Source organism: Nomascus leucogenys, chromosome 21 (assembly GCF_006542625.1).
Source record: "Nomascus leucogenys isolate Asia chromosome 21, Asia_NLE_v1, whole genome shotgun sequence".
NCBI lineage: Eukaryota > Metazoa > Chordata > Mammalia > Primates > Hylobatidae > Nomascus > Nomascus leucogenys.
The window spans coordinates 2037373-2064422 of NC_044401.1; the positions used below are offsets into that span (position 1 = coordinate 2037373).

The 27050-nt window shown below is 44.2% G+C and overlaps 1 protein-coding gene across 2 annotated transcripts in view; it reads right to left on the reverse strand.

Moving 5' to 3' along the window:
* Positions 1-1439: 1439 nt before the first annotated feature.
* ARHGAP31 (Rho GTPase activating protein 31) overlaps positions 1440-27050 on the reverse strand; it is a 125186-nt gene continuing 99575 nt past the window's right edge. For both annotated transcript variants that reach the window (XM_030801734.1, XM_030801735.1), the window contains exons 8-12: positions 26497-26621; positions 20852-20914; positions 17720-18295; positions 10471-10751; positions 1440-7029 (exon numbers count right to left, since the gene is read on the reverse strand). In XM_030801734.1, coding sequence (XP_030657594.1) covers positions 4612-7029; positions 10471-10751; positions 17720-18295; positions 20852-20914; positions 26497-26621 — 3463 coding nt within the window. In that variant the 3' untranslated portion in view covers positions 1440-4611. The remainder of the gene's footprint in view (positions 7030-10470; positions 10752-17719; positions 18296-20851; positions 20915-26496; positions 26622-27050) is intronic.

Consider the following 27050-nt stretch of genomic DNA (forward strand, 5'->3'; position numbering starts at 1 on the left):
TAGCTCATAGTTCCGTCATAAGTATTATATTTTATATCATTTATTAGAGTATTTTTAAAGCATAACAATCTGTTTTAATTACACTTAAGTGTCTCTGGATAGTTTTAATATTTATATTTTTAATCAATAGAATTACATCTTGATTATGTCTTTGGAAATGTATTTGTAGAGCTTAAAACACAGCTGAAATCATGTGGCTTTCCAATAGACTCCTTTGAAAAAGTGCTTTACTTTGCAGAATTATAAGCCAGAAAGTACTATGGCATTAAGTTATTGCAAAGCATTGTGATTTATCCAGTAAAACACATGCCTACAGACCTTGTAAGCTTCTTATATTTAGCTACGTCCCCCTTACCCTCAGAGAAAAGTAATCTCTGCATTATTAATGTACCTCAAGATTACTAAATGATCTACACAGTAGCCAGCCAATGTGTGGTGGCCCCCAATTTTATGTTATCTGTACTGGCACTGATTTCAAGCAATCACCCTTCCACCATTGCCCCCTCCTCTCCATGCTTGGAAAGATGCTTGCTCCCTCTTCTGGCCTTGTTTTGCTAGGAAAGGTTTTGGTAATAGAGCACACATTCTTTGTCATGCCACATTTTGAGCTGACCTTCCTGCTGGACATGCCTAAAATCATACTCTTAGCAACACTTAACCCCGATTCATGTGGTCATCAGATTCGACTGGCCATGGTAGAATGTGGCCCAAATAAATCCTGATGGGACTGGACTTGCTGTGAACTTCTCCCACTCTAATACTGGACAAAATAATTGTATGCTCCCCAGTATCTCTTCATGCAGGAATGGAAGGCCTGTGTAGACAAGTGACTGACCCATCCAATTTTAGCCAAATGTGGTTATCATATGCCAAACACTGACAAGAACAATTTATCTTGAACAGTTTATCTTGGGGGCCTACTGCTTCATCATTAACTAGGAGTTAACCTGCTTTGTGATGACAGAAGTCTCTAAAATCCCCTTTTCAAGCACTATGGAATACTGATCTTACCTGGCTCATTTGCAGAGATCTCACACTTCACCAAACCAATTATGACCACATGAAACCTCCGAACTACTTATTCTAACCTAATTGCCACTTTCCAGTTTTCTAAATCAAGCAAAGTTCTCAAACACCCGAGCGTCTCACTGGGATGTCCTATTGGATTTGCAATTGTGTTCAATTTGATTATTTGAAGTCAGTAGGTCACTTGAATACCATCAACTATCCTATTAAAAGATGCTGGTTGCCACACTTCTTTCCCCTTCTGCTTTCGTTTGGCAGCTTAATGGTTCTCAACCTTGCTCCTGGTTGTTTATGGGGGTATTTTATTTGCTGCCATCCCTCCCCCTTTTTCACTAGACTCTTGAATGATTTGGGAGTGCTAAGGTACCCAGTGCACTATTACTAAGCTCCTGATAAATATTTGCTGAGGATGATGATATTTACATTTTTAATGTCTTCAGAGTCTAGAATTTTGACTTGGACAATATTTTGAATTTTAGGGTTTAGATTAGGTTAGGTGTCTTAATGGGGTTCTTGTTCAGATTTCTTCATATTCCAAGTGTAGTAGAAAATATAGGTTACTATTTTCTTAAGCAACCACTAATGCTGAAAGAAAACATCCGTACATGCATGCGTTTCACTTCAAATTCATCATTTAACATCAGCCACCCCCATTTTGAGGACTGATAGCTGATTTGAAGGAGCCCTCTGAGAATTTGATTCCATAGTCCTTTCTAGGGCACCAGGTAAATCCTCCTAAAAACAGCTCCTGTTCTCTCTCTCTCCTGAATGGAAGCAGACTATCTGATTCCCATCCAGCCATTCTCAGGGAGTTCATTTTTCAGAGACTCAAATGAGTGGTGAAATAGGTAATCCCAGAGCATTTGGGGGAACAATTTGTTGGGGGGGAATATGAGTTTTCTTTCTTTAGAATGGAATTTCATCAGTGCCAGGCTAGCCCAGACCACAGGAAGTTTACGAATGCCTTTGTGATGGCTGGCAGGCTGGGTGAGAGTCAAAGTGGAGGTCCGCACTTTAGCAGCAGGACACTGGCTGAGAAGGTGAGTCAGCTTCTAAGGCCTTTTGGACTTGACTAGCAAGGAAAGCTGAGAGTAGGGACTATCTCAGCTGTCAGTGTGTCTCATGATGACATCCACAGAATTGTGTTCCTGAAGGTGATGCTATAAATGTCAGAGTCTAAAAGATCTTGCAACCATTTTATAAATCCACACAGGCACCTCAACCCTTAGAACTGAAGTCACTTGTTAATATGTAAATGGTGGCTTCTCAGTCTATCCCCAAATAAAAATATATCTTATAAATGTTACCAAACATTTAAAATAATCATAAAATAGTTTACATACTTCATTATTTGGCTCAGAGTTCTGATGGTGAAGCAAAGTGCAGCTCTTTCCCTCCCTCTCATTCTAACTGGAACATGGTCCTTATCAAAGCGCCGACACCGCAGGAGCACTGAGGCTGACATAAAACCTGTCTGACACATTTTCTGATAAGGCAGGAATGTACTTTTCAGATCTCTTGAACATGGCCTTTCTCATCTGTCACCACTATATTTCTTCACTTTGCTGGCCTAGGGGAAAAATACTATATTCTAGGACTTTTCTTACAGGTTCATATCTCATTGGCTGTTGGTTCAATGTCTTGCTCACCCAATGAGAAGGCCAAAACGCTGATGAAAGGCCTTGCTCACTCAGTGCTCTCAGAAGGCAGAACTCATCAGCTGACTTGCCAGTCACCCTCGCCACAGACACTGGCTTAAAAGGTACAGAACCAGATTTCAAAACTGTTTGTAAGGCTTATTGGTGGGGGGGGGGGGGGGGAGGGAGGGAGAGGGAGGAGAGAGAGAGAGAGGAATATGTATCTGTTGCAGGGCATCAGCTCCCAATTTCTCACTGGAGGAGGTGACTTCATCCCAGCCCCCACTAAGCCCAGAACCAGCCTTGGTTGTGACGCCTACCCAGAGGTACTACTAGCCCTTAGAGAAATTTCTGCAATGACTGAGCTTCTGGACAGAATTCGGCCAGGCTTGAACCCGAGAAGAGATGCCCCGTGAAGTCCTTTTTTGGGCAGCACCAAAAATCTGCCAGCAGGTATATTAGTTCTCCTTTCTCTTGCCAGCTGGAAAGGAAAGAACCACTGAAAGTTATAAATAACTGAAAAGAAAATCAGATTGGTTTATTGCTTCTGCTTGTATACAGAGTTGAAGAGTAAGTTTGAGTGAGTGCCTGGAGTGGGTGGTGGATGAGGGGAATTATGGAAGAGAGAGGGGTTCTTCAAGTCTGTTATTTTTCAAGAGATGGGGTCTTGCTGTGTTGCCCAGGCTGGTCTTGAACTCCTGGGCTCAAGCAATCCACCCATCTCAGCCTCCCAAAGTGTTGGGATTACAGATGTGAGGCACCGCACCTGGCCTCAAATCTGTTCTTGAGCAGTAGAGAGGAAAGGAGAAAGGAAGGGACCCATTGGCTAAAATAAAATACATTTTTAACAACAACTCTCAGTGAGTGGTTGTGATGGCCACACCCTGCTAGGGCTCTTCCCTCGCCTCCTGGAGCCCCTCCCTTCATCCTCTCCTGTACTGCTGGGCCCAGCCTAGTGTGGAAGAAGAGTAAAGCTGAGCTAGAAGTATTTTCTGCTGGTGCCCCACCAATTTAAACACATTAAATTTGGAGTGTAGTTCTCCCTTTGTATGAGGCTGTTATCTATGATGACATCCTGTTCTTGAACTCTGATACTGTAAAGAAAGCAGATGCCTTCACTTCACGATTGCATACCTAAATGAAGATTTAGTACATTTCATTATGGTAATCCTCGGCTCAGCCTCCACCCTGCGTAGCTACTGGATTTATAAATTACAGTCCAGTACAGTGGCAGTTGGAGTCCCAAATTACTAAAAGCCAGAGCCAGGAAATCTTCTTGGATTGTGCCAGTCTCAGAGTTTGCTCTTGATTCTGATTTTCTATGCTGGTATATGGAAATCATCTTGGACAGGTCTCCAGGGATTCCAGGGAAAGAGCATGGGTAAGAGTGGCTAAGCTTACCCACTTGGATATCTAAGTGCACGTTAGTTTGCATTTCCAAATCCGCTTCTAATTTGGATAGTACACTTTACAAAGCTTATTAGAAAACTGGTCTAAAGGAACACATTTGAAAGAGCATTAAAAAGCACGAAGAGGAGGCCTTCTAACCCCAATAGCAACATTTTGAGGTTTGACACAGCAAGAGATTTTTCTTTCTTTCAAAGGACAGCCAGCTCTCAAGAGTAATAGATAATAGCAATAGGGGAGCAATCCAACTCACATACAAGCTCCAAAGTTCATTGGAGGCAAGCATTCCATCCTCTCCCCTTACCTAACATTCTCTCACTTGCTCACATAGACTTAACTAAATTTCATCTCTCGTTTTTCCGTTGACCACTCTTCTAGCAAATGGACTAATTAATAAGTGGTCAAAAGGCTGAAGAAGGAGAAGTCAGAGGCCACAATAGGCCCAAATTTGATAACCTGTGCCTGGAATATGGCAAGCTGGCCCTGTAATAACTTCCAGATGAATCACGGTTTTTTTCAGACACCAGCAGGTGAACTGAAATCATTCTATTTGCCTCCCACTTCTTCCATCCAGAATTACTGATCTCCGCTGGGGCTGGTAAAAACAGCTGGTTGAGGTCTCTAGTCTCTGGCCATTCTTAGGGATGGTCATTTTATTCCTAAGTGTAACCCCTTCTGGTGTGACCCATGTGTTTTCTGCCAACTCTCCACAAAGAAGGCCAGGGGAAACTGTCTGGGTGGGACTTCTGATAGGGGACAGCAGGACCTTGGAATCTGTCACTGTGGATGAGGGGGGCAGGTGGTCCATAATGGGGAAAGGAGGACTGAATAAGATTAGGCTCTGAGGTCTTCCTGGCCTTGACCTGTGGAAAGGCTTAGAACCCCCAGATGGTCGCTCTAGTTTTGAAGAAAGAAGGTTGTCCCCAGACGGCTCTGTCTCTGACATGCGTTTTCTGCATTGCACTGTTGCATCCTGGGTGGAGAGCAGGTTAGACGAGCCTGGTTCTGGAGAAAGGGTGGGTCCCTCGCACATGCAGGGTGCAGTGGCATCCACTGGTGAGGACTTAATGGCTCCGGGATCTTGCTTTGGTTTTTCTTCCTTTGGGCTTTCCAGGGAGGAGGGAGAATCATCTTTGGCAGGTTTCTGAGTGGTCCCACTGGTTGAGCTGGGTTCCTCCTGGCTCCTCTCCAGAGGCTGAACCCCATTCTCCCCTGAGCTCTGAGAGGGCAGGGGCTGTGGGATCTGGGTGTACTGAATCTTGGGAGGGATGACTGGGACCGCCCTGGCCTGGCACATTTTGACCATGAAGGAGGTTCTCACAGCTGACACACTCACAGGAGCTGAGTTACGGCGGCCTGTCAGTGCATGAGCAACAATGTCCAGGTCCTGGGGGTCCTGGGGGTCCTGGGAGTAAATGCTCCAGGGGTCTGCTTTACAGTAAGATGAGGTCATCCATGTGACCTTTGGGTCTCCTGGCTCAGAGACCTGCATTCCAGGTGAACTAAAAGAGGCCACGTTCTCAAACCAGAAGAGGTCAGCAATGGGAATGGCAGGGTCCAAGTTGAGGGAAGAAGGCCTGTTTTTCCCTTTTGGGGGCCCACAATCTGTGCTCTTTAGCTGTAACTTTGCGGGGTGCTCTCCAGGCGAAGGGCTGTCCTGCACGCGGGGTGAACTCTCCTTGCTGCTCTCTGGCCCAGGAACACCACCTTGCCTCATCTGTGGACTGCTGTGCCCCAGGTGTGTCCCCAGCTCCTTTCCCTCTGCTAGGCTGATGGGGCTGGTTTCTGCTGGCTTGGGTTGCACACCACTTGGTCCCTTCTGGTTGGGAGGAGCCTCTGCCCCTTTCAGGCCAGAGAACTCTCTGAAGGACCTCAGAGCTTTCTCATCCCATCCAGTAATCTCTCTCCTGGGTGCCTGGGGCTGAAGAGGGTCAGAATTCCTCTGTGTTTCAAGATTAGCACAGCTGCTGGAGGAGGGAACCTCAAGAGTCCACTGGCTTTTAACCGTGGGTTTGCTATCTAGAGAATGGCTCTGGCGAAGGCTGGGCCTGTGGGAAAGCCTCTTCTCCAACTGGTGACCGTGAAGGCCCTGTACCTGGGCCTCGTGCGCGTCTTTCAGGGTGGGAGAGTGAAGGGGACTCGTCACCCACTGGGGTTCCTCCCAGGGCTCCACCATCTCCAGGCCATGCTGGGCAATGTCTGTCACAGTGTCATCTTCGTCACAGTCTGAAGGCTCCTGTACTGAATGGGTTACATCCTCCTCTTCTCGTGAGACGATCTCAACCTCCCTGGTTGGGCTTGGAAAACCACAGCCTTTCCCCTCGGAAGCAGCATTCTTTGAATTTTGCTTGTCACTGTGTCTTGGGGTTGCCTCCTCTCCCTGACAGAGGCTGGAGATCTCAGGGCTGTCTTGGGACTTCAGCTGGTCTATGTAGAGATCTGTCCTCAATTTCCTGGATGAGTCTTCTCTCTCCGGGCTGCCCTTTGAAAGCAGGACTGGAGGTGACTCCTCCAGAGGAGTTGGAGGGGGAGGAGCAGGTGGGAGTGGAGGAGACAGATTCCCTGGGCCTCCTACTTCCACTGTTGCTTGTGGAGATGCCTTCTCAAAAGGAACTATTTCCAGAGGAGCCAGGCTGGCAAGGTCTGGGTGCAGGCCCTGCTCAGGCACCGGCTTCTCTCTGCTGGCTGCTGTGGAAGCCCCCTGTGTGCTCTGATTGGCTGGATCCCTAGTCCACACCTCCAGAGGAGCGGAGACTGGAGCAGGGAAGGAGCCACAAGGCAAGCTCCCAGGAGGCTCTGGGGGAATAAAGGGCCCCAGACTCGACTCGAGAATAGGCTGAATTGGGCTGGTCTTCAGAGCAGGAGGTGGCAACGATGAGAGCTCCTCCTCAGATTCAACGATTTTCAGCTCCTGTTGAATCTCAGGCCAGATCAGGGCATTGACCAGATCATCTTCATCCTGAAAAACATCAATAAACTGTCTTAGAACCAAGTACTCTGGATGCTGACATCAGTGTTTCCAGTGAGAGGGAAGGGACTGATAGCGTCGGCCTGTGCCAGTTCAGCAAATACAGGATGCAGCACCAATAATACCTGTGGCTATCTGAGTGCTCACCATGCACCATCACATACTTTAGCTGTATCTTGTGTAATTTTCCCAGCTACTCTAGGAGATAAACACTACTATAATTACTCCCATTTTATAGATGAGTGGTCTAGGTTCAAATAGATTAAACAATTTACCTAAGTCATACAGCAGCACACCAGGATTGAAATCCAGTTCTGTCTACACCAGAACCTAAGTACCTAATCTCTATGCACTGTTGCCTTATAAAACAACAAAAACCCTGGTCTCATTTAACTTCAGGTTCACTAGAAGGCACACAAGAATGAGAGTCTTCCAGTGGAATGAAAATATTAAGTCTTACCCTGACACCTGCTTTCCAAATAAGTAAATATAGTTCTTTTTTAATTTTTTTTTTTTTTTTGAGACAGAGTCTTGCATTATCATCCGGGCTGGAGTGCAATGGTGTGATCTCAGCTCACTGCAACCTCTGCCTCCTGGGTTCACACGATTCTCCTGCCTCAGCCTCCCAAGTAGCTCGGATTACAGGTGCACACCACCACGCCTGGCTAATTTTTTGTATTTTTAGTAGAGATGGGGTTTCACTCTATTGGCCAGACTGGTCTCAAACTCCTGACCTCGTGATCCACCCACCTTGGCCTCCCAAAGTGCTGGGATTAACAGGTGTGAGCCACCATGCCCGGCCTTTAATGTTATTTTTTTGAGACAGAGTCTCGCTCTATTGCCCTGGATGGAGTGCAGTGGCGTGATCTCGGCTCACTGTAGCCTCCACCTCCTGGGTTCAAGCAATTCTCCTGCCTCAGCCCCCCAAGTAACTGGGATTACAGGCATGTGCCACCATACCTGGCTAATTTTGTATTTTTAGTAGAGATGGGGTTTCACCATGTTGGCCTGGCTGGTCACAAACTCCTGACCTCAGGTGATCCACCCGCCTCAACCTGCCAAAGTGCTTCGAAAGGTGTGAGCCACCACGCCTGGCCCAGTTTCTTTCATTTCTTGCCTCAAGGCCTAATTCTGTCCCAGGGCAAGGCAGCCGGGGGACGAATCTCCATCCTGGGATGGCACAGGCCTTTGTGAAAGTAATTTTTGCTGCTGACCTCTTGTCCCTTCTCACCTAGCTCTAATCACTTGTTTCACATTACAGTTACTTTAATGCTTGTCTTATTATTCCCAATGGACTGTGAGCTTCTTGAGGTCAGGATTGTGTTTATTCATCTTTGATTCATCAAGGCCAAAAGGTGCCCGGTATACTGTGAATGCGGGCTCAATAAGGGGCCTGCTGAACTGTAATGGATTCAGTGTTTTCTTTTGGATTATTTCTTTCACATATCTCTGTGGGATTACTTTGTCAAAATTAATCTGCTTCTACCACACTGCATTTATTTGTGAACATTTCTATTTTGCCTACTAGACTGTGCTCTCCTTCAGAGCCAGGACAGCCTCATCTCTTTACTCTCCTCAGCACCTACATTAACTGAGTTCTTACTAAGAAATCAATACTAAGAAACCATAAATTTAGATGAACAAATGAATATCTAAACTCCCTTCCACTTCACTCTGCCCTCTCAGTAAGCGGACCCACAGTGCATCTTTTTGCTCAAACCAGAAACCTATGAGGTGCCTTTGACGTTTCCTTCTTTCTCAGCCTTTATCTAATCCTTCAACAAGTCCTGTCCATTCTACCTTCTAAATAGTGATTGTAGCCCTTCATTTCTATCCCCATGGCCCCACACTAGTCTACACCTCCAGCTTTTCTCTCCTGGCTTAACACATACTCCCTCCTGATGCATTTGTGCCTCCTTTCTTCAAGCCATTCTCCGCACAGAATAGAATGACCCATTAAAGACAAAATTCTGAACACCTCATATGCTTTCCCATTGGCCTTAGGTTAAACCCCAAATCCCTTCCAAGAAGTCCTGGCTACTGCATCCCTCTGAGTCTCACTTTCTCCAGCCCAGCTATCCCAGCCTTGCTCCCATTCCTTGAATGGGAATGCTCTTTTCTACGTTGGATTCATGGCACATCTTATTCTTTCTGCCTGGAGGTCTCTTCTTTCCTAGTCCACCCACTGCCCCTTTCTTCCATCTAAGTTATCTGCCTAAATATGCACTGTACAGAGAAGCTTTCCCTGACCCTTGTGGCATGCCTCCTCCCTCTGACTAGGTTGGGTCCTCTTGCTATGTGCTCCCATGCACTCCATGCTTCCCTAGCACCCCGGGTATTACTTGTTCAATCTTTCCCCGACTAGGCTGTTAGCTCCAAGAAGGCAGGGATGGTTAAAGCCTTGTTCACTATAGTGATGCCAGTGTCTGGCACAAAGTTCATGTTAAATACATGTTTTGAATGAATGAATGAATGAACTGATGCCTTTACTTGTTTCCTTGAATCCACCCGGTTCTCTTTCCAGCACTAACTTTACCTGCTTCTCAAAGCAATGTCATTCATTCCTACAGGGTCCTCCCTGTAATAATTCAATCAATCCCCATATGAATCTCTTCATCTTTCCCCTTCAACAAATGCAAATATATCTTATAGAGACCCTAGCTCAGCCATCCTGAGGCCTCCATGGCACTCCACTCTGCCCTAACTCCCAGCACATGATTCTTTTGTGCACATCCTGAAAATCAAGACTCTGGAAGCAAGTTCAAAGGCATCCTCCTTTCTGGTACCCTCCTCTGGTCACCGAGCTGCCTCTCAAATGCAGGACGCTTCCTTGGGTATCCCTGGAAGACCTCCTCACACTTTCTATGGAAGGACATTCCATAAAAACCTTCTTGGAAAATTCCACCTCTAAAAGGTAGACAAGGTTTAGTCAGCTCCAGCATTGTATTTTAACTTCTCCAGAGCCCATGGAAGGAAAGAATGGATCCTGGAAATATTTATTGTTTTGGAAATAAGTGTAGACAACTGCCCATCCAGGACATCTGGAAGAAGAAGGCTGTACTCTGTGAATGATCATGATATTTGGGACTGGGGTATGACAAGCAGGTCTTGTGCTGCTTCTGGGATTGAATGTCATTACATTCCAAGGATATGTTACTGGCTTATGGTGACATCAGGTCAGGAATATTTAGAGTTGAGTCCGTATTAGGGAATCTGAACAGGATGTTTCCTCCCCATCACTGCAGGACTTCTGAAAAGTCCACTGCAAAACAAATCTCAGACCTTCATTAGAAGTTTGTCTCTTAAAGTCCCTTTGGCAGAAACTGATTTTTCAAAAAAAAAATTTTTTTTTCAATTTACTTTAAATTTTACCAAGAGCCCTTGGGAAAAAATAACTCCACCTGGCTGGAGCAGGTGGAGAGTGCACCTTACCATCTCATGGAGAAGCACAGCTTTGGCTGTGGTCCTGGGGCTCTCCTGCAGGGTGCTGGACTCCATCTCACCAGCCTCTCGTCCCTCCTCCACCACCTTCTCCGGATTTGGCCTCTTCTCTAATTCATTTGAATGTTGAGAGCTCAAGGAGATTTCTGGGGTTTTCTTCTCCTCCAGGTGGGTGCCTGGCTCCTGGGACAGGCCTTTGCTGCATTCCACTGTCCCAGGTGCTTCAGGTACTGGCTTGGCATCCTCAAGACCTGCCTTCTTAGGTACAGAAGCTGCAGTGAAAATCAGAGTTATCAGTTAAAGGAGACTTCATTTCAAAAGAGACTGTTCCCGACACAGTCACTGTCCTGTCTCCTGGCCCTGTTTCAGAAGGATGAAGGGAATTCCCTCAGCTCACCACCCCTTGCATTTACTCTTTTCTCCTAGCAATGTCCTGGCCTGAGTTCCCAGAGTTACAGATTGTCAGAGAAGGAAGGGACCTCAAAGATCACCTAGTCCAGTGGTTCTCAGCCAGGGACCATCTTGCTCCTACCGTTTTCTTCTTCCATTTGGCAATGTCTGGAGACATTTTTTGGTTGCCACAACATTGGGGAGGGGTGAATGCTACTGGCATCTAGTGGATAGAAGCCAGGGATGCTGCTAAATATCCTCCAGTGCACAGAACCTGTCCCATGACAAAGACTTATCCAGTCTAAAATGTCAGTCGTGCTGAAGTTGAGACACCATGCTCTAGCCCAGTCTCTGACTTCTCAAATAACTAGTCAGACTTTGAGAAGTCTACCTAGGTGCCCAAGGTTACAAAAATCTATTATTCACATCTTGCTTCTTATAGTTATGATTAACAACCTCCTGTGTGACTCTTCCCAGGGGTTATCTCCTGTCAATTTGGATCTATCCAAAGTGATTAAGCTCTGTTCTTAAACATCTACGAGATCAGGAAGAAGCAGGCAGATCTCACGTTTGGCCTCTATTGCTTTGCATGAAGGAAAGCCCCATTTCTTTGCATAAAGCTGTTTCCACACTCTGGATTAAAGACTGAGTGAGTACCCAGGACTGTGCTCGGCACATAGCAGGCCCTCAAGAAAAATTACCATTTACTGTAGTATTAAAGAAACCTGGGTTCAAATGCTAATATCTCAATGAATCTTGTAATCTTGGTACAAAGGCATCGTAAGACTTGCTTTTCAGGGCTGATGTGAGGATAAAGTAGACAATGGAGACAAAGCATATAGCAGTGTCTGGCACACAGCACAAGCTCAGAAAAGTTTGTTGGTTAAGATTGGTTAAGACCAAACCACTCATTGCCATTGTTTATGCTGGTGTCTTAACTCTGAGGTGCCTCACCGCAAGGCCAACCCAGCAACTCAGATCTAGTGACAGCATCCTGATGTCTGAACTAAAATGCTTCAGAATTCATGACAATGGTATTTCCTTTTGCCCGTCACTTTGCAGGCTTATTTCCTGAAATTCAATTTTATCTTTGAATATGTAAAATATTTATAGAGTTCAAAAGTTAAAACTACAGGTCATTCCTTGGTATCCATGGAGCGACTGGTTCCAGGACCTCCCCCCAATACCAAAATCCATGTGTGCTCAAGTCCCTGGTATAAAATGGCATACATAGTATTTGCATATAACCTATGCACATCTTTTTGTTTTAAATCTTCCCTAGGTTGCTTATAATATGTAATACAGTGTAAATGCCATGCAAATAGCTGTTATACTGTATTGTTTAAGAAATAATGGCAAGAATAAAATCTGTACATGTTTAGTACAGATGCAATTTTTTATTCTGGAGATTTTTGATCTGTGGTTGGTTCAATCCATGGATGTGGAACCTTTGACTGTAGGGGGCCCACTGTATATAAAAAGGCCTCTTCTTGCTGGCCCAGCCACATATCTGCTATTCTACCGGCCCCTCCGCCAGGCCTTGCACTCTTCTGCTCTGGTCCTCCCTGTGGTTGCAGTCCAACCCATTCTTCAAGACAAACCTAACAACACCTCTTTCAAGGCTTCCCAGACCAACCTCTCCTTGGTCACCCACCATGTGTTTATCCCTGTTGCTTCTGGTTTGTTCCACACTCCCACTGTCTCTTACAGATAACTACTTTTATTAGTTTATTGGTTTATTCTGCCAGAGTTTATTTTTGCATATTTAAACAGATACTTGTATATATTTTTGTTTCCCATCCTTAGTACACAAAATACACTATGTGATACAGATTGTTGTTTGCTTTACATTTTCTCATTTAACATATCTTGAACCAAGCCCATGCCATGTTAGTAGAGAGGGAGATTAGTCATTTTTTTTTTTTTTTTTTTTTTTGAAACGGAGTCTCACTCTGTCGCCCAGGCTGGAGTGCAGTGGTGCGATCTCGGCTCGCTGCAATCTCCGCCTCCTGGGTTCAAGTGATTCTCCTGCCTCAACTTCCCTAGTAGCTGGGACTACAGATGCCTGCCACTGTACCTGTCTAATTTTTGTATTTTTTAGTAGAGACAGGGTTTCATCATGTTGCCCAGGCTGGTCTCAAACCCCTGACCTCAGGTGATCCGCCCGCCCCAGCCTCCCAAAGTGCTGGGATTACAGATGTGAGCCATCGCGCCCGGCCTGATCATTCTTTATGATGTGGCCTAGTTTGGGTTTCCTTCAAAGCAGATCCTGAAACAGGGTCCTAGTAGCAGGTGGCTTATTTAGAAGGTGGTCCCAGGAAGCAGAAATGAGAAAGTGAGAGGGACGGAGGAAAAGTCAGTAAAGAGTATTTTGTTGAGTTGGTTCCCATTTTCAGCAACTGGGACTCAATCCCTGGTAACCCTAAGAAGCACTATGTAGAATGTGCCCCACAACAATCCCTCCAAACGATGAGAAGGTGGGTCATTTATCCACCAATTCCTGGCTTGTATTACTTGAGAGCTACCCCAGTTAATTCTCCATGCTTCTGGGCTGTCCCATGCAAAGGCTGTCGTGAGCCAATCCCTTCATAAAATGCTCTGAGGCAGAAAACCAGAAACGCAAGGCAGACATCTGAGACAGGTGTCTTTCATGTGCACAGAAACTGTCCCCGACAGATGCGCAGGAGTTTGGGGGAATGTGGTGCAAGGCTCACAAAGCTATGGACTCTATAGAACTTCACTGTGTGGATGCACCCTAGTTATTCAACCAGACCCCTAAAGGGGGGCATTTGGGTTGTTTCCAGTCCTTTGCTATTACAAATAATGCCATGACGTGCAAACATTATTTTGTATTTATGCATCCATTTATTTAGGATAAATTCTTAGAAGTGAAACTTTTGGGTGAAAGGGTAAATGCATCCGTAATTTTTAAACATATATTTTTTAACATTCTCCTAAAATCTACTAGTTGGAGGAACTTGCCAGTGTCCCTTTTTGTAGAGCTTCTTTCCATTGACCATGATCATTAATATGGACTCCTGTGTGGGGTGTGGAGGAAGGGCCCGTGCTAACCATGAGTTTGTACCTATCACTCAGTCCCTTGCTGAAAACCCTCAATGGCTCCCTATTGCCTCCATTATGGCATGCGAAGCCCATCTCACTGTGGCCCAGCCACATGTCCTCTCTTCTCCCACTCCCCTAACAGGCCTTGTTCTCCCCTGCTTTGGTCCTCCCTGTGATTCCAATTGAATCCATTCCTCAAGACATAAACCTAACATCTCTTTGTAGCTTTCTCATACCATGTCCCTTAGCACTCAGTGTTATTATCTATGTGCTGCACGGTCCTCAGGTTACCATGATCTCTTTTCAGGTACATGGCTTCTACCCTTGGGTAAGTTCTTCAGAACAGAGGCAGTATCTATTCCTAAAAATTACCTGAAAATCTCCAACAAATTTTTGTTGGTTGACAGATTTGGTGGCCACTTCTAAACTACAAGAAATCTCTATAGCTCAAAAGGGAAGGGCATTGTCATGTTCCCAGCATGTGACACATTATACACAAAGCGGGTGACCATAGAGGCAGAGATTGATAATCATTACCCAATATCTATCCTCTTCTTTATTTGGAGCTATAACCTCCCCCACCCCCCAAGTTTTAGCTGGACACATGGCTTTCCATCTAGTGATATTTCTCAGCCTCCTGAGGGTAGTGTGGCTATGTGAAATACGTTTGGCAGATGGGAGGCAGTGGAAATGATGTGTGCAGCTTCTAGGTGACATCCTTAAGTGGAAGCTGCTTGGCTTCTTCGTCTAGCCCTTTCCCATGGGTGGGAATGTGACTGTGGGGGTGTTGAGCCTACTCTGACCATGCAGACAAGGACAACACCCTGGGTATGGCTGAAGGAGCCTGGAACCCCAGATCTCCTGGATCACAGTCACCTTATTCTGGACTTGTGTGTAAGATAGAAATAAAATTTGAGCCGCTGTATTTTTGATTTTCTATATTATAGCAGCTTAGCCTGTACCTTAACTAATAGAATCAACTAATGAGTTTATAAGGTAGGCTTGCTCCTGATTTAAAAAAATAGGGCAAAACAAATTTTTATAGGTGTTACAGAATCATATTTCAGATGCACTAAAATAGAACTAAGAGAATTCTATTGTAAGTTCTTTAGTAAAGGAATGAGGCAACTCCTAATATCTCTTAGGGAAATTCTGGATTTTCATTTATCTAGTTTCTGTAAAGCTATATGTTTATTCTGATCTTCTTTAACAAGCATCTCTAGAAGCGGATGCAGAGAGTGTCAGTTGTAATTTTTAAACCAGCCCATAAGCTCATCCTTCACTTTCAGAAGGATTCGGTTTGTTGTCCTTTCTCCCCACTGGCTGAGGATGAGGTTAGCAGGACATGCTCTTGAATCAGGTAAAAGTCAGATAATCAACCATGATGATTACATTGATTAATCCTTCAATTTTTTCATTCAGAGTAATCAGTATTTACAATCATTTAACTTTAGTTAAAATGCACTACTTACTCGGTATCTCTACGCTTTGGGTCACACTGGAATTTCACTTAGATTGGCCAAAAGTGGGAGAGTTGGTTTGACCAGAGCAACTAAAAGTTTAATTGGGTAACCTGGAAAATTGCCTAAATTCTTTTGCTTTTGCCCCCTGCTACTGCACAACAGAAAGAAAAATATTTAATTAATGAAGGTGAAGTTCTCCACATGGAATAATCATGGAAGAAGATAAGACACTGAAGTTAACCTCACCCCGTCAGAGAGCAGGGTGAGGGGACCTGTTGCCCCTGAGCTTTTCAGCAGCCCCCTTCCACCCTGTCTCAGATCTGGATGGCTGCCTTCCACAAGGCCCCTCTTTCTGCCCTGACTGCCCATTGGCCACAGGTAGGAAGGCAGGCTGGAGTCTCCATTAGTGTCTTTCCCAGACCAACTTAATACAAAATGGGTATTCTTATTTATAGAGAGGAGAGAGGGGGAAAAATGGATAACAGACTGTCTCTAAAAGACCCCATGGGGCCCAGAGACCCACTCTTGCAGAGAGGATAACAAATCTCACAAAAGCCTTTGGAAACACTGTTTTCCTCAAAGCCTTCACTCCCTCCCCTATCCCTCATCCTGCTGCACCCACGCCAGCCCATGACACCGTTTTCCACACAAGGCATCACTTGATCCCCCGAGATTTGCTCATCTGCGTACCTATCCTGAAGGGAAATGGGAGGAAGGGACTAATATTTACTCACATCTTCTGTGAGCCAAACTATGGACAGGTATTTTATGGACATTTTCCCATTCAGACCTCACTACAGCCTTTGGGATAGGAGCCTCCCTAGCTTTGCAGATGAGAAACAGGCTCTAAAATTTCCCATTGCCAAACTGACAAAAAGCAGTAAAGCTAGCATCGGAATCAGCACGGTTGGGTTCCAAAACCTACATACTTCCCACAACATGTAGCTGCCCGGAATGCCCTTTCTCTTCTTTTCTGCATGGAGAAACCCTACCCATTTATGAAGGCTCAGTCCAAATGTCACCTCTTCTAAATCTTCTTGGAATCCTCCTGAGAGGACTGCCTCTCCTTCATGCCCTTGCCATCTGTTATGAACACCTCTTTCATGATGCTTTGGGTACCTAACCCCTCCCTAATTCCAAAAATCCTGAGGAGGCTCTTATGCTGCTTCCATAGGCTGACCCTGTGCTGAACTTCAGTGCAGAGTTTCAATTTCCCTTCTTAGTTTGTGAGCTCACTGTGGGCAAGGGATCACGTCTTAACAATCTTTGTAACTCCACAGCCCATAGTGAACACAGGAGGGAGTGTGGTATAGTGTTACAAGCATGGATTTTTTTAAAAGTATGGATTAAAATCCTGGTTTTTCCACTTCCTTGCTATGAGTGATTGAGCAAATAACCCATTCCTCTTTAAGGAAATGGGGATAATAGTGACTACCTATATCATAGGATAGAAGGGAGAAATGAGGTAATATTTGCAGGACACTTAGGAGAGTGCCTGACAACCTAATAGGTACTGAAAATGACTAATATTAACTGAAAAGAAACATTCCTAAATCACCATAAACATTTGTTGGTTTGATTGTCAGCCATCCTTTCCTTTGGGGTTCTCCCTGCTTCTATTTTATGTAGCCCATGTTTGCTTGTTAATTAAAGAGCCTCTCCTCACTCCCGACACACCCAGAGACTCAAGTGTGGCCAATCTCAGAATCCAATTAGCTGGGAAACAGTGATTGGTCCAAGGCTGGGCATGGGACTCAGGCAGATACAATCAGAATCCTTCCTACATTTGATATCAGAAAATTGGGAGAGGGATGCTCTTTCTTGTTGCTAGAGTTGCTAGCCATGTTGTCTGCAAATATAAAGTGGAAATGAGGATGGGTGGATGGCGAGAGAAGGAGACTGGAAGAACTGAATCCCCAATTCCAGCTCTGCAGCTCTGCATTCTGTGAGTTTTTCTCCTGCCTTCTCAGTCTGTGAGCAAATAAAATAATAATAGGTAACATTTATTATATACCTATTGTATGTAGACACTGTTCTGAGAGCTTCATATGTATTAAATAATTTAATATTTACAACAAACTTATGAAAAAGGTATTATTAACATAATTATTCCCATTTTACGGATTAAGAAACCGAGGCACAGAGTGGTTACATTAACCTGCTGAAGATCACGCAGTGAAATGGCAGAGCGTGGATTTGTACCCAGTCGGGCTCTAGAGCCCACAGGCTTAACCACTGCACTATATTGCCTTGCAAACTCGAAGCAAATTTAAGTCTGATTTTTCTCTCTTGCAATGGAAAGAGACCCTCTCTCCTCTACTTACCTGCAGAAGTCTCAGCTCCCAGCGGTTTCTCTTCTTCTGGCCAGCCTCCGCTCTCTGATCCATGAAAAGAAAACTCTTCCAGGCTGGAAAGAGACTGCAGCTCCTTTGGGGGTGTTCTGCACGGCGTGCTGTTGGTGCTGATGACGGCGGACACGCGGAGCGGCACAGACACCGCAAAAGGCTCGGAGATGTTCAGCGCCTTGCGCTGGTGACGCGGCGAGGGCTCCATCTGGAAGAGGCTGCTGGTGAAGACGGATTTGCTAGGGCTGTCGTTCGAAGTGTAGAACATACCCAGCAACTTTGGGGCTGTTTGCTCGCCCTCCGGATCCTCAATAGGCCGGAAAACCTTCAGCTGTTCCGGTGGGGGCCGGGCCTGAGCGCCCTGGAGATGGCTGCGATCACTGCTCACATCAAAGCTACCCTCAGCCCCCGGAGGCATCCCCTCCTGGCCCCATTCGCCCTCCTGCTTAGTGAGGTCACATGAGCTGCCGGTGCCAGTGGAGTGCATCTTTGTTGCTGGAATGAAAAATCCACCGGTGGTAACTGTTCGATTGAAATTTCCCTTGGTTTCTTTTCCTAGTAAAAAGGAACAAGTGTATGTGGTCAGCAGCCTGGGCACACGTACAATAGCAGGCCTTCCAGTGAGGGCAGGCACACGGCATTTGAATACTAGAGAGGCACAGCATTTTAACAGGGGCATAACCGCCCAGATAAAGACAGGTAACATCTGGATGACAAAAGAGAAAGCACTTCCTCATATGCACAGAATTTCAGCATGATGCTTTGGTAGGTTCATTTGCTGTGGTGCCATACAGATCACTTTCAAACTTTGCAGGTAGAGCAGTTTTCAAAAAAAGATTACTGCTAAAGTTGCTAAACAGAGCCATCATCTACCAGGCATTAAATGTAGACCATGAAAAAATAAAGAGACAGATGGGCGGCGGTAGGATGATGTTTGCTCAAAATGAAGAAGACAAAAAGGAAAAATAAACAGAATCTTGTCTATTTTAGAACTTTAAAACTTTTTGTTTTAAGTTTTCTCTGGCAGATGGACCCAGACAGGGGGGTTTGATTTCCCAGCAAGGAAACAAATGCTATTAACAACTAGACCTTCCCCACCTTTTCTCAGGCTTCTTCCTGTTGATTCAGAGGATGAGAAACTAGAAATGTAAATTAACTAAATGTTAGAAAGCACAGCCGTGAGGAGTGAATTTTTTTTTTCTTTTTGAGATGGAGTACTGCTCTGTCACCCAGGCTGGAGTGCAGTGTCGTGATCTCGGCTCACTACAACCTCCACCTCCTGGGTTGAAGTGATTCTCTTGCCTCAACCTCCTGAGTAGCTGGGATTACAGGCACCTGCCACCACGCCCGGCTAATTTTTGTATTTTTAGTAGAGAGGAGATTTCACCATGTTGGCCAGGCTGGTCTTGAACTCCTGACCTCAGGTGATCTGCCTGCCTCGGCCTCCCAAAGTGCTGGGATGACAGGCATGAGCCACTATGCCTGGACCAAGTTCTTGACTTAGAAATGAAGGCAAGGAAGAGAAAAGCCTACATGGGAAGTAAATAAGCTTGGAGGTGATATGCGAGTTGCCAGGAATCTAGAAAATAATTTCTAACTTGGTACTAACACTAAACTGGGCATCTTACATAACTGTATGCTTAAAATTCTTATGACCACCCTGTAAGGAAGTGTAATGATCTTTAACACATGAGGACATCGAGACTCAGCAGTTAGATGACCTGTCCAATACTCACATGCCATCTATATAATGACCTATACGTTGAAATATTAACTCCTGCAAAACTGGGCAAGAAGTTTCCAAACCAAAGCAAACAGATGAATATAAAAGTAAGAAATGCTGAAAGTATCAAGTTAACTTAAGAAGATCTCACTGAGTATTATACAGGTTCAGAATTATTATTATTTATTATTATTTTTTGAGAGGCTGGAGTGCAGTGGCGGAATCTCAGCTCACTGCAATCTCTGCCTCCTGGGTTCAAACGATTCTCGTGCCTCAGCCTCTGCCTCCTGGGTTCAAGTGATTCTCGTGCCTTGGCTTCCTGAGTAGCTGGGATTACAGGCATGCACCACCACGCCTGGCTAATTTGTTGTATTTTTTTTTAGTAGAGAGAGGATTTCACCATGTTAGCCAGGCTGGTCTTGAACTCCTGGCCTCAAGTGATCCGCCTGCCTCAGCCTCCCAAAGTGCTGGGATTACAGGCATGAGCCACCACACCTGGCCCAGGTTTAGAATTATTTTTAAAATGTTGTTCTAAAGATTTTCTGTATTATTTTGGTCCGACCCATTTTTGAAAGAGAAAGATGTCTTGTATTAAAGGGGCTGGAAAGTCATGGGATAAGTATAGGGGAGTTTTAACAGTCTGTTGCCAGACAAGTCCTTTGCCTTGTAATTTGTGATGGTGCTTGTTGGTTACTTAACAGAAATAGAAGAGAGAGATACAGGCAAGTCAGCCCTGAAGGATACAGCTGTGAGAACAAATGTTACGTGTTATTTTGGTGGTGGGTGTTACCTCGTATGCAACTGTATACACGTCTGCTCCAACAAAGGATATTGTGGTTTGCACATGGCTGATACATAGCTGGTGCCTAATTAATGTTTAATGATACATAATAAATGAATGAATGAATAGATACATGAATGAACCTACCAACTGAAAATCATGACTTGACACAAAAACTAGGAAGCGAATGCATATGGAAACAGCCAAATTCAAGATACATAGGCCTCCAGGCATAAAACCATAGGGCATAAACCAATGCTTGGCTCTTTCTTTCTGCCCAAAGGGGAAGCCTCTTCTGCCTTAGGTTTCAGGTGTTGACCTTTTACCTGGTTCAGGTTTGAATGAAAAGTAGCATGGACTTCAGCTGTGGCTAGAGGAAGGATGGGCAAAGAGGATGGCTCTTTAGGCCTAGCCCTGGAGGAAGGTAGGGGAGGTTATGGGGCTATGTGAACCCCTTGAGTTAGGGTAGGGTCAGGGAGGGATTTGGGACTAGGTAGTTGTGTGTGATTGTGACTATAGAGAAGCAGGCATGACAGCTTATAAAGGCAAGTGAGCTCCAGCCTCCTAGTTGTAATCTCCAACTCAGAAACTACTTGTAAAATCTTACCTTCCACAGGCACTGAACACAGTGAGTCCATGCTTTTAGCTGGTCGGATAGTAGCCTTTTCCACTAAAGACAAAAGAAAAAATATCCTTGATGAATGCATATTAACAGAAAGCATTCAGAAAAATAGGTCAGGCTGTTTAAGTACACAAGACAAAATTCTTTAGGAAAGTTTTTCAAGTATAATTGATCCCCTTGTAAACATTCCTCTACCCCACCCTAGATGTTCCTACTTTCTTAATGGGCCAGACCTAATAAACTCAAGGCAGTTATAGATCAAAGTTTTATTAATATTTTACAATAAAGGTAAATTGCAATTTTGTCAAATAGCTCATAGCAAATGAGGAGTCCTGAACCCGATTTTACTCTACAAAAAGTATTCAAGGATGAATCCAGGGGTAGAATCCATGAGGCTCCAGGCCATTCTTCATATTCAGCAGGCCAGAGAGCAGAGAGCTGAGACCACATCTCAGCTACTGCAAATTTGGTACAGCAGGTGAGAGGGCCCAAGGGAACTGGAGTTAGGTTTCTGCCGGATGCAGCTCTGTTCCTTGAGGCCTGCAGGCTGGGTGCTCCCCAATGATCTCACCCCTTAGCTTCACCCTGAACGGATCCCAGTAAAACCTTTTTTGCACACCCACTCTGTGACTGGGTATGTGCCATGCATCTTTGTAAGCCACCTTAGCAGCTTTTTGGAAGAGTGTGGTTTAAATGAGTAAAAACTTATTCCAGGCATAGCATTACATAGATGCATTCACAAACACCATCTCCTTTCAGGGAACAGAATTGGCTGAAAGGTAGTTCCTTCTAGGTCGAGCTTGTCAGGAGAGGAAAGAAGGCACTTGGAAGCAGGAGGCCCAGGACTAGTAGCCCTTAAGGTAACTCTGAATTCAGAAACTTCTGGGTTCGAATTCCAGCTCTGCCACTTTTGGGCTGTGTGACCTCAGACAAGCAGCTAAACTTTTTTTTTTTTTTTTTTTTTTTTTTAAGACAGGGTCTTATTCTGTTGCCCAGGCTGGAGTGTGGTAGAGTGATCATAAGCTCACCACAGCCTCAAGCTCCTGGGCTCAAGCAGTCTTCCTGCCCTAGCCTCTGGAGTAGCTAGGACTATAGGCACACACCAACAAACCTGGCTAATTAAAAAAAATTTTTTAGAAACAGGGTCTCACTATGTTGCCCAGGCTGGTTTCAAACCCCTAGACTCAAGCAATCCTTCTTCCTTGGCCTCCCAAAGTGACAGCTAAACTAAACTCCAATCGTATCGTGTGTAAAATCAGAAAAAAAGAGAGTTGTTGTGAGGATTAAATGGGTAATGACTATAAGGTAATTATATTGTACTAATCTGCAATAGAGTAAGTACTCATTAAAAAGTAACAATTATTGATTGTTGTTGCTGCTATTCAGGATGGATTAGGGCTCAGCAACAAAGGGGAAGACAGGAGAAGGTTCTATGAGAAGCAGTTAGAGTTGGCTTTAACCAAAATTGAGCCGTAACTCAAGCTTGTTTTTGTCTCCTGTTTAAAGTTCCCCTGTTCTTCCTCCTTGATCCAAACCTGCTCCTTCTGGGAGGTTCTGAATTAGCGCCTTGGTCTCCCAGCTTGGGGCCTCTCTCTTTCTGGGGCCCACTGTGGGACGCCCAGCCATCTCCATGCAAATCCTTTGCAAAAGCAGAGATTGCCTTTCACCTCTTCACCTCCAATGTGCCCCAGAATTCTTATCCTTTGAAGATCTGCTATTTCCACAAATCTATAAATTGATTGACTGCCCTGAAACTATCTGGTCAGCATCCTTTTGTTTGTGTATTCTAGGACATGCACTGCCTTTGTTTTCCAGGAGCTGTATTTCTGGAATTTCTCTGGTTTCCACGTGTCAACCTTGACAGGCAGTGACCAGGCGCCCCTGACTGTGTCACAGAGGCCGGGCAGTAGCTCTGTCTGTAAGTCCATCGGTGTCCACCTTTGGGGTTGAAGCCTCTTTCTCATGACGCAGTTCCTTGTGGCCTTGCGGAGCAGAGCAGCACATCAGAGATGTGGCTTGGGGGACAGTCCCCAAGCATTCCCTGCCCCTCTTTCTGGAGAGTAACTAAGAGCTCAGGCTCCTGTGGCCTATGACTATATTTATATTACATTTTTCTGTCTGGGACCTTGGCCTGGCCTCACAGAGGTGTACTCCCCAGTTTTCTGGCAGCCTTTGTGTCCTTGAGTCCTCCTCTCTTAGCTGCGTTACTCAAAGGTGAGCCTGGACCTGCTATAGCCGTATGGCTTTGAGATTTCTCTGCTCACAGTTCATTTTGGAGGGTTCCCTGAACTCTTCTTTCTCTTTAATAATGTACAAAAAACTTAAATGGAATCAATTAAAATACACGTATCTGGGAGGCTCTAAAGTTTATGCGTCTTAATTCAATTCTCCATTTTTTCCTATACTTTATTTCTTACCTGTTTCATTTTCTAGATATGGTTAAACACCCTCTCACCCACTCCTCCCCACCAAAAACAATCCCAATACTATTCATGGTGAATTAATTTTTTAAATGTCCTTAGTTATGGGATTTTAAAGCATATTATTTACATATGTTAATGCACTGGTTCCCCTTTTCACATGCATATTTCAACAGCGAGCTCACGTGCCATTTACAGAGACCACACTGGTGGATTACATTTGTTACAGGGTTCAATGGCCTAACTTTAATCACAGATTCCACTAAAGTTATGACCATAAAGCCTATTGGTCTTTATTTTCCAGAGTTGCCAGCAATATTCTTGTGGTAAAAAGAAACCACTTCAGGCAATAGTTAAGGCCACAGGGAGCCACTTATATTGACACTGACAGTTCTTGAATTTCACCCCTGCATCCAGTTAGTGAAGATCTGATTAGTTTGTTCATAAGATCATAAGCCAGTGACTTTCAACACTGGCTGCATATCAGAATCATCTCAGGAGCTTTTAGAAAATTACCAATACTCAGACCTCCCCACAGACATTCTGAGGCAAAATTGCTATGGTGTGATCCACTCTGTGGGCGGTTCTGAGGTCCAGGTGTGAGAAGCCCTGGCCTATGAGTTTACCACCATTTGATCCAGTGCCTTGGAATTGTTCTTTTTGAAAACCACATGCAGGTGGAAATCTTCCTAAGTAAAGATCAAAGCAAACCATTTATTTCCTTTTTGTTGTTTTGTTTTGTTGTTTTTTTACTTTTCATTACTGGTGAACCTCTTTCATAGCTGTACCACTGATTCTGCAACTGAAATTCTCTCTTTGACGTGCTTAAGCAAATCTCTTTTCATAGATTAGGAGTTTCTGGTCAGGTACTGTTCTCTCCATTTTCTCCCTTAAGAATCCTATTTTCTGATTTGTATCTGTCTTGCCATACTTGTGGCAACCTGTCCTCTTCATTCAGGCTATCTTTCCATTTTGTGCCAGCTGAGTTTTGCCATACGATGATTACAGATGCAGACCCAGAATCCATTTCCCTTCTGCCCTTCGCATATAGCTCTTGTACTTCTTGGGTGTGAGTCCCATTCCTCATGCGAGGGGTTGGCTCAGGATCCCAGGCCGAAGCCAATCAGCACAAGGCACACCATTGACAACGGGGACTGAACCATGTGGCTCAGTGAAGGATACCGAGACAAGGGGAATTTTGATGAGGCCTTCTGGAAAAGAAGGGTCCCTGCTCTTAGGAGTAAGCTACCAGAAATGTTCTTTCTCCCTCTGGACCTAGTGGGATAGTCAGAGGGAAAGCCTAGAACTACTACAGCCACTTTGCCACAGCAAAGGAAGCAAATTTGGGGATGAAGCTGACCCAAAGGAGGACACAGCTGGGGAAAACATGGAGAAATCATGACAGAGCTCCTGTATTAAACCCCCTGAAGCCTTCCCTATATCAGGGTGTTCAACTGCAGAAGCCAGTAAATTCCCTCACTGCATAAGTTGATTGAATTGATTTGTCATTATTTATAGCCTAAATCATTGTAACTGCTATACTGTGACACCCCTCCTTACTCTAACAGGCAAACATGAAGATTTCTAACATCTGGACTTTCTGATCCTTGGCATGTGATTATCACCCGGTTTGAGGAAAGTCCTTAAAAATATTATCTCACATTTTTCCTATAGGAATTAATTTTCCCCCAATCTCTATTAAAAATTTCAAACATTTAGAAACTTACCACCCTTAAACTTACCACCTAGTTTTGATAATTATTGACATTTTTCCATATATTTGCATTATCTATTTCTATATTGATATTTATCTACCTACCTATAATTTGCTAGTTATTTGAAAGTGTCAATATTTTGCTGCTTCATCCTTGAATACTTTAATTTTAGTATATGTCTCCTAAGAACCATTAGCACACTATGAAAATTTATAATTCCTTAATATCATTTAATATTCCAGTCTATATCCACATTTTCCCTCTTTGTTCCCCAAATTGTCTTTTGTAGTTTGTTTTTGTTTTTTAGAGATGTGGTTTCACCATATTCCTCAGGCTGGTCTCGAACTCCTGGGCTCAAGTGATCCGCCCACCTCAGCCTCCCAAAGTGCTGGGATTACAGGCATGAACCATTGTGCTTAGTCAGCTCTTTTTTTTTTTTTTTTTTCAGGATCCAGTCAAAGTTTGCTCATTGCATTTGTACATTTCTCTTTTACACCTTGGTTTCATAACTATTGCCTCCATTTTTATCATACTTTCAATCTATGACACTAAGGATCATTATGAAAAATTTCCTTGGTCTTCTCTTTCCTGACATCATATTCAGCTGCATTGGTTAAATTCCCCACTACATATGGTTCCCTCAGTTCCTTCCTGTATCAATTTCTATTCACTACTCAGAAATAAGTCCCATGGGGTAGCATCCTTCTTTAAAAATCACGACCCTGGGGAAGAAGGGACAGGTCTTTTCAGCAGAATTCCAATTAATAGAAAATCATCATTTAGCAAATGCCATAGGAATAATTGTTATATCCATGAACCATTAGAGGATCCTAAAATTCATGACAAAGAGCACTTCAACCAAGGGATCACAGTTCTCTTCACACACAATAAGATATTGATGTCATGTGCCTCCTAATATTACACACTGAGTCAGGCACAGGATCACTTCTGTAGGATTTCTGCAAAAATTCCTAACATCAGTCTAACCATGAGAAAACACTGGACAAACTCTCCCTGAGGTATAGTCTACTAAATAAATGGCCAGTACTCTTCCAAGTTATCACGGTCAAAAAGACAGAGGAATTGTCCTAGATGGGCAGAGGTTAAGGAGACATGACAACCAAATGCAGCGTGAGATCCTGGATTGGATCCTAGACCAGAAAAAGAACAGCATTGGGACAGCTGGCCAAATATGAATAAGATCTGCAAATTTGTTAGGAGTATTGTATCAATATTAATTTTTGGCTTTGATAACTTATATAAGATGTTAACATTGGGAGAAGCTGCATGAAGGGTATACAGGTTCTCTGTGTACTATTTTTGCAATTTTTTTGGTAAGTCTAAAACTGTTTTGAAAAAAGACTCCTCTTCCCCCAGTTAATGTATAAGTTTCTCTTTCACAGCTAGTGTGTTCGATATGATCAAACCAAAGACTTAATAAGCAGAGCTAGAAAACAAATATTTGTATCATAAAACAATTGCTGTTGATTCTTACCCGAGAGCCTCTGTCCTCTCACAAATACACTCCCATTTCTACTCAGTTTTGATTTGGAGTCTGATCCAGAACGTCCCAGGTTAAATATTGATTTCCACTTCTTTGATTTACTGGAGAGCTTTCGCCTAAAAGAACCAAGGCATAAGGAGTTAGTTTGTTAACTTGTCTTTTCAGGAGGACTTTTAAATTGAGACCAAATATTCCAATTATGTCCTTACTTATGAATGGCTCTGATATTTCAGGAAATTCCCCTCTAAAATCCAAGGTAAGCTTGATTCTCACCTTGTCTAGAGATGCCCGAGGTGACCAAGCAAGGCTTTCATGACTCACAGCAAACTGTATTTCCCAGGGCAAGAGGTAAAGGTGTGCTATTAAAGGCAGAGGTGGGGGCAAACAGATGAAAGGATCGGCAGGAATTTCAGCGGTCACAAGCAAACCCATAATTCTGGGAATTCTGATAAGCACTTTTGTTCTGGAATTTCAAAGACACCATTCATTCATTTCATTCATTTATTCATTTATAGAGATGGGGGTCTCACTATCTTGCCCAGGCT